The sequence below is a fragment of the Ursus americanus genome, chromosome 12 (assembly GCF_024610735.1).
Source record: "Ursus americanus isolate L20-20 chromosome 12, mUrsAme1.1.p, whole genome shotgun sequence".
NCBI classification, from domain to species: Eukaryota; Metazoa; Chordata; class Mammalia; order Carnivora; family Ursidae; genus Ursus; species Ursus americanus.
The window spans coordinates 491,852-504,437 of NC_142138.1; the positions used below are offsets into that span (position 1 = coordinate 491,852).

Sequence of the window (12,586 nt, forward strand, 5' to 3'; positions counted from 1 at the left end):
GGGCTCAAAAGAGTATTAGGGGTAGAAATCAAGGTGACCCGAGTGGATCATTTTAGATCAATGTTTTAAAATCATGGTCTGAAGATGACCTCACATGGTTTTCATGTTAGTCCCTCAAGTGATCCAAAATGCCAGTGTGAGATATACCAATATCTCACAGAAGTGTCCAGGAAGCTTGTAGACAGCAGAACAGAAGACATAGAGAGTGGGTGAGGAGAATCCTTCTGAACACCCTAACTCCTGAAGAGATCGCTTAATAACATCAAATGACAGCTTTTTAACACCCAATATGGTTGCATCCCACCATCTCAGCTTAGAAAGAATAAAGGAGAGACATAGGGTAAGATGATTTGATGGCAGGAAAAAATGGAATGAGTGAGATTATACTTGAATCCTTGCTCTCTCTCACCCACCCCTAACCCACTCTCATTCCTGCCACAACTGTATAGCTTTGAGGTGCAAAATGACAAAGATCTGGTAATTTATAGAAAAGTGGGTCCTCGGTAGCATTTCTGATGAGAGTAACTAAGAATAAGTTAGGGAGTCTACAGGATCTTTCAGCCTCTTGAAGTGGCCTTTAGAGGAACACTGTGCTAGAGAAGCAGTCTCAAGGTGATGCTGCTGGGGGTCAGGGAAAACATTTTAAGGAATAAGCTGTTAAATATATATATCTTATTAAATCACAAAAGATGACTAAGTTCTTTATTAAAGGTTAAATCAATTATCAATCTTCCCCTAATAACCCCCTGGAGGTGACCCCATGATGGTACAGGGAAGATCCCGGAGACTCTCACAAGCTAAAACACTGCAGCAAACCAGCATTTCTTAAAGTTTCCTTTCCAGTGGAGCAGCACAGGGCCGCTTTGGACCATGTAAAAAGCACTAAATGCTGGGAATAAAAATGATTCACTGAATGATGCAATCTAAATCACTTCAAAGATGATGCCAAGACTTTATACTCTATTGACTTTATAGCTTCTGTTTTAAAACTGGTCCCTTTCCCAGCAACCTTAAGCAAGCCAAATAGATTTGGCCAGAAATCACAGTCAGTTCTGAACCACTTCATGAACTGGCCAATGATTAACTATCTTGAATTCAGAGTCCATAGGGTAAATGGACTCCTGGAATCAAGATTTAAGGAGCTTATCAGAATATAATAAAGAGGTTGCTCTTAGCTGAGACATCCCTAAAGGAAGGAATGAATACATTTCATCACTATTTGCCGTTAGAAAAAGAAAACATTACAAATCACTATTCCATTCTTACAAATAAAGGATTAAGTCAAATAGCAAGTCTGGAATTTGAGTGAACTGCAACTCTTGAAAGTCCAGCATCTAAGGCAGCACTGTCCACTAAAACTTTCTGTAATGATAGAAATGTTTTGTGTCTGTCTTGTCCAGTAAGGCAGCCACTAGCCACATGTAACTACTGAACACCTGAAATGTGTGTGTGAGGAGATTACATTTAAATTAATTTGATTTTATTTATTTATTTATTTGAAATACTATTTTTTCATTATATTATGTTAGTCACCATACAGTACATCCCTAGTTTTTGATGTAATTTGAATTAACTTAAATTCCTACATCTCGGTAACAGCTACTGTATTACACAGCGCAGGTCTAGAGGTCTGGTCAGTCCTGGGTAGTAGCTTGAGCTTTGACCACAAGCACCCAAGAAACTTTGGTTTTAAAAATTATGGCAGCATCAGGGGTACCAAAATAATTAGGATATTAATTACAGTTCTCTATTACACATCAATTATGGTAATCAATCCCTGTTATATAAGCAAGAAACCTCACATCTTTCTCCATTTAGAGAACACCCTATTACCAACTGAATGAAAAGGAATCTCTTTGTTAAAAGCAGTTCACCCACTGTGACTGAACCATACCTAGATTAGGATTTTTCTTAAATTTTACTGCTTAGACTTCCTAAGGCTTAGTCTCTTAACTTCAGGTAGATTGCAAATAAGTTAATTTTTATTGACTCAATAAGAGTGTGTCAGCACCTGCTGTAATGCCCATAATGGAGCCAATGTCATGTCTACTACGTCTCCAACTACACACACACATAGGGACAGGCAGCAAGGTACAGATCTGGGAGGGCTGGCAAACTTTCTGTAAAGGGCCAGAGGGTAAAAATTTTACCTTTGTGGGCCACACAGTCTCTGTCACAAATACTCAACTGTGCACTGTAGCCTGAAAACGGCCACAGACAATATGTATATGAATGAACATGGCTGTGTTCCCCTAAAACCTTATTTATAAAAATAGGCAGTGGGCTGGATTTGCCAATCCCTGGCATATATCATTGATTCCCAAATACTACTGATCATCAGAATCTCCTGAATAGTTTTTTCTCATTTATAGAGTTTTGGGCCCCATCTTCAGAGGTTCTCATTCCATAGGCTTTGAGTGTGGTCTGAAAAAACTGTATTTTCAAAAGTTCCCTAAGTAATTCGGGTTCATATCTATGTCTAGAAATTACTGGTGTAGTTAAAAGAACATAATATTGAGAGTCAGAAGATGCTGGATAAAGTCTTGTTGCTTTCTTTCTTTCTTTAACATTTCATTTATTTATGAGTGAGAAAGAGAGAAAAAGAGAGAACATAAGCAGGGAGGAGGGGCAGAGGGAGAGGGAGAAGCAGACCCCCCTGCTGAGGAGGGAACGCAATGCTGGTCTCCACCCCAGGACCCTGGGAACATGACCTGAGCTGAAGGCAGGCGCTTAACCAACTGAGCCACCCAGATGCCCCTAAAGTCTTGTTTCTATAATTACCTTGGATAAGTTATTTAATCCTTCCAAGCATCAGTTTACTCATCAGAAGGATGGAGATAATATCTATCATGCAAAATTGTACACACACTCACTCATTCATTCAATAAATATTTATTAAACTCTTTCCAAGTACAAAAGCATTGTGTTAAGTGTAAGAGGAACAAGATAGACATGGCTCCTAAATTCATGAAGTCTGCAGTTTAAAAATAAGCAGTGATATTGAATAAATAATAACACAAATAATCTGGTACAATTACAATCAATTTAAGTTAATGAGGTTGCCTTGAGAATGCGGAACAGGAAAATCTAATCGGTTACTGGGATCAAGGATTACTGTGAAGATCAACATTATTAACTCCTATAAGTATAATGTTTTATAATCTACAGAGTGATTTCAATTATTCATTCAACTGATGTCTGAATACTCCTCTAGTGCCAGACAGTACCCTCGGAGTGCCGGGGTAAGACAGGAGGCCCTACCCTCACGGAGCTTACATTCTGGTGCGTGATGAGGCAGTTAACATATAACCAAATAAATAAGGTAATAAGTGGTAAGTATGTGAAGGAAATAAAATAATGTGATAGACAGAGGCCGGGAACTATCTTAGATGAAGTTATGGACAGATGCTCTGCAGAGAAAACACCGGAGTTGAGACTTTACAGTTAAGAAAAAGCCAGTCAACTCATTGATATTACTGAATAATGCTTATGAAAGTGTTTTATAAACTCTAATGCATACCACTTGATAGTTACATTTATTATTAGGAAGTAAAATCCCTGCCTTGAAGAGACGTACACACTACATAGAAGTACCTTTAAAAAATGAAAATTTCCAAAAATGTAAAGCACAAGGATCCACCAAGTTGAATGCAGGAATCCCTTTCTCTAATACTCGTTCATTCAACAAATACTTATTGCACACCTACCATGTACCAACCCTAGTTCAAGGCACTGGTGATATATAGCAAAGAATAAAATAGCCAAAGTCTCTGTACACATGGAGTTTACTTTCTAAGGGGGAAGAAAAACAATAAACAAACAAATAAATATATATCAGTTAGTTTAGACGGCAAAAGAAACACATTTTATTTGGCCTCTATTTGGCCTTTTTCAAATAAAGAAGAAAGCAAGGTAAGAGGGAAAGAGTGCCAACGGTATGTGTGTGGTATTTTAGGCAGATGGTCAAGAAAGGCATCTTGATGCGGTGATATAAAAGTTGAGACCTGAAGCTCCCTCCAGCCTCTACTTGAATACTTCCAATGCTGAAAAACTCCTTATTCAGTTATTATTCAATAGTACAAATGGATAGACTTTACCCTTTATACCTGGCCAAAGTCTGCCTTCTTCTAACCTCTACCCATGGTCCTGGACATAATAACGTACAATCTCTCTTTCTAAACATGTCCCAAATCTCTCAAAGGCTGCTAATTTGACCTGGTTACGTGAGACACCTTCACTCATGCTGGCTACTGTTCAGCCACATTTCTCTACAATAACTCTACCCATTCCACCTTAAGTGCGGAACCCAAATTCCTAAGAGAAATAAAGACAATCATAGTCTTCAGATCAGAAATTCTACTCCAAGATTACTGTCTGAAAACTGTTCCATTGTATATATGTGCAATAATTTACATTAGTTAACAAAAGTATTTGTTAAATACTCTAGACGGTCATGTAAATGTTTTCTAATTTTTGATGAGTATTTTTGTTCACACATCTTTTAACACTTTTAAGATTATCACTTTAGGGCAAATTTCTAAGGGGGGATTAGTAGACAAAGAGCAGGTATGTTTTATATTTTGATACAATATAATTCTTACCAGTAGAACATAAGAATATGTTTCTTATATCCTTGCTAAAACTGCTTTAAGAATCTCTATACTTGTGTTAAATCTTACCAGAGAAAAAACAAAATACTGTTATACTTTTATATGCAATTCTTTGCATATAAATTTCTCTTACCAGAGAAAAAACAAAATACTGTTATACTTTTATATACAATTCTTTGATTACTAATAAAGTTGATCTTAAGCTTATTAGTCTGTTTGTATTTTATTTTATTTTATTTTATTTTTTAAAGATTTTATTTATTTATTTTGACAGAGAGAGACAGCCAGCGAGAGAGGGAACACAAGCAGGAAGAGTGGGAGAGGAAGAAGCAGGCTCCTATCAGAGAAGCCTGATGTGGGGCTCGAGCCCAGAACACCGGGATCACACCCTGAGCCGAAGGCAGACGCTTAATAACTGTGCCACCCAGCCGCCCCTGTATTTTATTTTTATCATTTTTCACCAAGGTATTCTTTTGTTTTCTCAGATTCTAAGAGTTCCATGTAGATTAAAGATATTAGTCCTTTGCCTGTCATGTATGTTGCAGACATCTGTCTCAGTCTGCAAGGATTTGCCCTTCAATTTCTCAGTCTTTTTTATGACTTCTGGCTTTCACATCATGCTTTCTTCACTTCAATATTATAAGAAATATTAACTCATGTTTTCTTCTAGGATTTCTCAGGTTTCTATTTTTTTCACATTTAAATGTCTGATCTATTTTGAATTTATTTTGTCAGACAGGCAAGGCAAAGATGTTGCTTTCCTTTTTACTTTTACTCAATAAATGTGCTCATCACCATTTATTGAATAAATCACCTTCTCCCCACTGATCTGAAATGTCACCTTGATCACATTTTAACTTCTTATATACATTCAGACCTATCCTGGCATCTGTGTTCTGTTCCCCTCATCAGTCTATTCCAGCATGAGGAACAGTTTGTTTCACGTAATTTCAAAACCAATCTAAATAGAGGAAGTATTTTCATAGGCATACCCTCAACCATGTCTTCTTGGCACTTTCAACTGATTAATAAGTTATGGCATATCCAGCACTAATAAAACCCAGTTATTTTAAAATGTCCAAAGCTTAAGTTTATGAGATACATAGTGGTTCATTCTCAAAACAGTGTCCGTAGGCCTTTTAGATCAGTAACTTGATAATTTTTAATGAATCAAGTAAAGATAAAACACCAAGCCAAAAAAAAAAAAAAAAAGTCTGAGTCTCCATTTCTCAGAACAAATCCCACCATTTCCCAGCTCCTGTGACATCCTGTTCACACCTTTATTTTCATACTTTTCACATCGTATCATCATCATTATTTATTTAAGCTCTTTACAGATAGGAGCTATCTTTATTACTATTTTTTAAATCTTCACGGTTAACACAGTGCCTGAAATTTAACACAGGCTCCATAAAAGTATAGCAAATGAAAAGTGAGTGAAAAGAAGAAGCAAGCATGTCACAGTGCTACTCTTTTCTGGACTAGTGAAATCACATCTGGGATATTAAATTTAGTTCTGGGAGCTATACTTTGAGAGGGACAGAACAAACCAAAGCCTAAATGGTGACCTAAGTGGTGAAGGGACACAAAACCATATCACCTGAGGAGCAGCTGAAAGAACAACGAACATTCAACATGAAGAAGAAAGGAAAGTCTTGGAGCCATTTTTCCATCTATCCATCCAACAAATATATTTATCGTGTGTATCAAAGCATTGTGCCGGGCGCTAGAAATACAACCGCGATCACAATATTGTTCTTGACCCCACAGAGCTTCAGGGAGGGCCGGAAACTAAACAGCCAACTATAGTAAATTACCATCGGTGCTATGCTTGGCTCAGAGGCTGCTACAGGAAGACTTGTGGAAGGGTTCCCAGAGGAAGGAACCTCTACACTTCTACGTTAAAGTGTAAAAGGATAAGTAAGAAGTCAGCCAAAAAGAGAGAAAATTCTTTTTTTTTTTTTTTTGAGATTTATTTATTTGAGAGAGAGAGAGAAGGAGCGGGGGGGTGGGGAGCAGAGGGAGAAGGAGAAGCACACTCCCCGCTGAGGAAGGAGCCCGCTATGGGACTCAATCCCAGGACCCTGGGATCACAACCTGAGAGGAAGGCAGATGCTTAGCTAACTGAGCCACCCAGGTGCCCCGAGAGAAAATTCTTTTAAGAATCTTTTTTTTTTCAGACTGAAAGAAAAGCATGTATAAAGGCCCAGAAGTGAGAAAAGGTACTTTTCCAAAACTGAATATTTTGGTATGGCTAATGGGTAGAGTTTTAAAAAATCCAGCAGTTTAGAAGAGAGGTTTCAGATCAAAGTGGTGTTCAAGGAGCAGAGACCTCCTACACCACACGAATGAGGAACGGCAGCACTGGGGGCCCCAGGAAGGGGGGGCACTCCGACTGCGGTGTGAAGGACGGAGTAGGGCGGACAAGGCTGGAGGCAGGAAGACCAGGCAGCACGCTCTTCTAATAATCCCGGTATGAGATGATGGCACTTCAGCTCGGAAGGTAAGAGTGGCAGTGAGAACGTAGTCCCTAATAACTAGAGGCCGGTGAGTGAAAAACTGGCTGAACTATTCTGTATTGCCCTAAAAGTTGTATGTATGACAGACAGAATTTACAAAGAAACAGATTTTGGCCCCATAAATATTTGTCTGAATATGAAGCGAGTTCCTGAGGATGCTGTAAGTCCCCGGTAACTTTCAGGAGTTCAAGACAAGGCATTTTATAAGATACTCAAAATGTCGAATTTTGAAATTATTTATTTTAAGGCCTCTTCCTTTAAGGCCTCTGAGATTCTAGAAATCTACTGAATTTCATTCCACTTTGATATTCAGGGTTGCTCTCTATGCTTGTTGGGCAAAATGAAATCTGCAGGATTAACTCGGCAGAGACTGTGCCTGGCTATGACTGTGCTATGTTAGCACAGCCTCTGCTCCTTGCACAAGGAAAAATATACTTTCAGATTTTAACATCACTTTAAGTACTTTATGCTACATTGAGTAACCACTTTTTACAATTCCCTATCAACAAAATAGATTGTTCACAGCATCTCTTGTCCCTGAACCATATGTAATTGTTATCACTCATGTTAGCAACAAAACCAAAACCAACAGCAGCTCTCACTGAGTACCTTCCATTTGCCTACACCATCCCACACAGTGATCAGTATCTCCCAAGTTCATTATTCCCAGTTTAAAGATGAAGAAATAGGCTCAGAACGATTAAGTAATTTTCCCAAAGTCAAAAAACTGGTAAGTGGGGAATAGGAATCTGAACCAAGGCCTATCTGATTCTTATGCTCATGATTTTTCTACCCTACACCAGTGCCTTAGAAAGCTTGAGGCAAGTTTTAAGTCATTAAAAGTGACCTCATTTATTGTGTATTAAGTGCTACGCCCTTTACCTGCATTATTTCATTTCATTCATTTCTTCAGCTCACATTCATAGAATGCTTCACTTCAAAGCATATTCCATGATTTGACTTAGAGTAATGTCTGAGGATAGTCCCTCAACAGAACGAAAATAACAATCCTCTAAAGCTGAAAAGTATTTGAGAGGTTTTAAGATGCTTTCACATCCATTAGCTCATGTAATCTTCTTAAAAACCCTGTGAAGTAGGGAGAATGGGATTATTACCCCCATTTTCCAAGTTACAAAACTCAGGACCAGCACCACAGAGTCCCTAAATGCAGCCGGCTTTCAGAGGGCCCAGGAGTTCCAACTCCTGGTCTAGGGCTCTGTGCTATCGTCTTTGTCAGCAGGCAAGAAAAGTAATGTTTTTGGAAGAAAAGGCAAGAGGGAGCAAAAAGACAATGATAATAATAGAGCTGAACACGTGAAGTCACAGTAACAAAATATACAAAAATATCTGAACAAAAATTGATAAAGGCATTAGAATATTAATATTTATGTAACATACAGAAAGACCTTAAAGGACTAAGAAGACTGACGTTTATGTAGAAATCCGGAAGGCTGATTAAGAATTTTTAACATTGACATTATTTTTCAAATCCTAGTCCTGAGGTATACCCTATAGGGATGAAAACTAAACGTAGCAGCTGTTTGACTCTTGTTATTTCAATTGTTAATATTTCTGATTGTATTTAGTTACAAAATTTAGAAAATCTTTAGATTAAACTTCAGTTCAATATATCTCATGACTAATTTCTTTTTGGGAAATCCCACCAAATTCTGATTTATGGACAGTTGGGGTTTGTTTCAGTTCTGAATTCGGTGAATGAAGAGTAGCTTCCAGTTTGGGTCGGTCCCCGGTCCCCCTTGGACTCTGTGAGATTAACTACTCTCCCCTCCCCATCTTCGTTAGCTGGGTCTGTGCCTCCTGATAAGGAGGGTTTGGCCTGACAGCTGAGACGCTGGCTGCACGTGACTCACTAGTCCATGAGACAGACAGCACGGCATTCTTTCCCTAGTCACACTCTAATCTCTGGTTTGGTTAGTAACCCATATTTAACAGAAATACAAGAAAGAAATCTTACCTAGTTCCAGGATGTCAGTAGCTTCTATTAAAGAAAAAAATGTTACAGCATAAGTCATTGTGACAAACATACCAAAATGACAGAAAGGTGACGTTCTGAGGTAAAATGAAGACTTGAGAGTTTGTGTAATTCAACCCTCTCAGTTTAAAAGATAACTCAGTGGTTATTAGTGTGTTACTAGTAGTTGTGGAATATACCACCGAATTCTGCCTCACTCCCAAGGCGAAAGTCTTAAAAACTGGAAATGCAGAGACACCAAGCGATCAGGTCTAAAGCTGTGAAGCTAATTTGGAATTACCTGTACTCAGAGTCTAAGTTTCCTGATTTCTGGTTCAAAACGAAGCAAACTGCTTTTGATCGATACCTCTACAAACTATAATATTTGCTTCTGCTTTAGCCAGTGAGTTCTTTGCACCACTGAGAACCTCTTTGCACCTCTAAGAACAAAGGTTTCTTTGCACCTCTAAGAACAAAGGTTTCTTGGTAAGGATGTCAAATTAAATTTTTCCATGCTACATAGAGGTTTTTGTTTTCTTACCTTGATACTGGGATGCAGACTCTGAAAGGTGACCATACTTGTGTTTTCTAACATCATTCCAGTCTATTACTGCAGGAAGAGAGAAGACAGTCATGTGAAAAGGAAATGTAAGATTCAATACTTCTCTAAGTTAGCAGTATGTATTCACAGTTTTTGATAAAGTAATCCACTTCTTAGATTGTATTTTAAGGAAATGCTCCCAAATACAGAAAAAAGCTTTTATTTAAAAAGCATTAGCTTTTCTTTTGATAATAACAAAAAAGGGGGGGCACCTAAGTGTTCAGAAGACAGATTAAGATATCACAGTACATTGATTACGTGACGAAGTATTTTGCAGCTGTTACATTTTTACAAAGGCTACACAACAAAACAGGAATATGTTTAAGTTATAATGTTATCTGCTAAAATATCAGATCAAAAATTATATTCATGGAATAATTGCAATTATGAAAACAAAGAAAACCCCTGTTATGGACTGAATTGTGTCCAACCCCCCCCCCCCGCATTCTAATGTGATTGTATTTGGAGATATGGCCTATAAAGAAGTAATTACATTAAAATGAGATCATCACAGCGAGCCCTAATCCAATAAGACTGGTGTCCTTATAAGAAGAGGAAATTTAGACATATACAGGGACAAGAAAAGACCATGTGAAGACAGGGAGAAGACAGACAAGCCAAGGAGAGAGGCCTCAGAAAAAAACAATCCTGCCTGTACCTTGATCTCTGACTTCCAGTCTCCAGAATTATGAGAAAATAAATTTCTGTTTAAATCACCAGGTCTGTAATCTTTACAGCCCTAGCAACATTTACAGCCCTAGCAAACTAACCCTACAAAGTTATCACTAGGAAAAAAAAAAAAAAAGCAGCAGCAAACACAGCAAATATAAACATCTGGTAATCATTAGGTGGTGGTCGTATTTCCCCCCCTATTTTCTAATCTCATATATTTTCAAATTTTTTATAAAGAGGATAAGTTACTTATATAATGGAAATATATTTTCCTTGTTTGAAAATTTAGATTAATCTACTGACCCTACCACTTTCTCGCCATCAATTACCCATCATGTTTTTACTTCCCTTCTTACCCAACTCAGATTCCATCGTCCCTCATTAAAAACACTCCTAGGCAAACACTCTTAACTCCCTTCCACTTCTCTTTTGTCAAATTTGCCTAGCAAAGCCTTAGTCTTCACTCTGATTAAAGCCACTTATTCACCTATATACCATGCCTACCGCAATTGCTCACAAGGGCTAAAGAAAAACAAATGGAAGCCTACTGGTCTCACTTTAAACTCATGGCCATAATTCTCAAATGCCACCTAACACCATTTAGAGATAATACTACATTTCTGTACTGTGTTTGCGTTTCCACCTTCAAAAAAAAATTCATATATTTTTCTCTCTCTACATACTCCAAATATTCCCTCCCTCACCTTTACTCTCAGGGATGACGTTAATTCAGTGTTCACTGAGAAAACAGAAATAAGGGATAGGCACCTTCTCTATGCCACTCATTTCAGGAAGGTACCGACCTGATCCTGGTTAGTGGTATATCCGCCATGCAAAGCATAGTAGCAGGTGCTCAGGCCGGTGTTTGGTGAATGAATGAATCTACTCACTCATCGTTCTGTCTGACTGCTCTCCTATTGCTGTGGATGAAGTGTCTATTTTTATCAAAAGGCAACCCTCCAGTTTTGCTCCAGATCCCATTTCCTCTCATCCTCTCAAGGACTTTGCAAGTATTCCTTTTCTAATAGACCATTTGCATCCGCATCCTTACTGCTCCATCATCTCCTACCAAAACAGACAAACTGGAGGGGATTATGCTAAGTGAAATAAGTCAAGCAGAGAAAGACAAGTATCATATGGTGTCACTCATAGGTGGAACATAAGGAATAGCGCAGAGGATCATAGGAGAAGGGAGGGAAAACTGAATGGGAAGGATTCAAAGAAGGTGACAAACCATGAGAGACTCTGGACTCCGGGAAACAAACTGTGGGTTACAGAAGGGGGGTGGGGGAAGGGGTAGTCGGGTGATGGGTATTAAGGAGGGCACATGACGTGATGAGCACGGGGTATTATACACAACTAACGAATCTTTGAACACTACATCAAAAACTTATGCTGTACTATATGTTGGCTAACTGAACATGATAAAAAAATTAAAAACAAAACAAAACAAAAAAAACCCCAGACAAACACGCAAAACAAACACCTCCCCTCTCTTAATCCCACATAGATCCCTCCTGCTATATCCTTCTATTTCTCAGGGAAATTTATTTTAAGAGTTGTCTATAGTCATTGCCTCCTCGCTTCTTCACATTATCTCCTCATTCAGACAGGGTTTTTCTGTTTACTACTCCACTGAGATCACTCCCAAATTCATATTCCTAGCATTGGCCTCCTTTTGGAATTCCATGCTTACATATGTGACTACCTACAGGCCATCTCTACAAGGTTATCAAACCAGACATTTCAAACTTAACATGGCTAAAACAGAATGCCACCTCTTGCCAATCCGTTCCTCTTTTTTTTTTAAGTTTTAATTTAAACTCCAGTTAGTTAACATATAATGTAATATTAATTTCAGGTGTGCAGTATAGTGATCGGACACTTCCATACATCACCCAGTGCTCATCAACAAGTGCCCTCTGTAATCCCCATCATCTATTTCACCCATTCCCCACCACCTCCCCTCTAGTAACCATCACCTTGTTCTCTATAGTTAAGAGTCTGTTTCTTGGTTTGTCTCTCTCTCGCTCCCTTTTTCCCCCCTCTGCTTATTTGTTTTGTTTCTTAAATTCCACATATGAATGAAATCGTATGGGATGGAGATGCCATTTACTGGTTTGGGGAAGACGATCTGTTCCTCTTTTTGTCTTCTCCAAGCCACTAAACAGCATCTCCATCACTGAGCTGCTCAAGCCAAAAATCCCTGAAG

The 12,586-nt window shown here is 38.4% G+C and overlaps 1 protein-coding gene across 12 annotated transcripts in view; it reads right to left on the reverse strand.

Moving 5' to 3' along the window:
* SCMH1 (Scm polycomb group protein homolog 1) overlaps positions 1 to 12,586 on the reverse strand; it is a 176,580-nt gene that overhangs the window by 112,204 nt on the left and 51,790 nt on the right. For 11 of the 12 annotated variants that reach the window (XM_087865779.1, XM_045799852.2, XM_045799849.2 and 8 more), the window contains 2 exons: positions 9,643 to 9,711; positions 9,105 to 9,128 (listed from right to left, as the gene is read on the reverse strand). In XM_087865779.1, the coding sequence (XP_087721905.1) occupies positions 9,105 to 9,128; positions 9,643 to 9,711 (93 nt within the window). Of the gene's footprint in view, positions 1 to 743; positions 4,755 to 9,104; positions 9,129 to 9,642; positions 9,712 to 12,586 lie in introns of those variants that run through there. The other variant, XM_045799853.2, reaches the window with a different exon arrangement.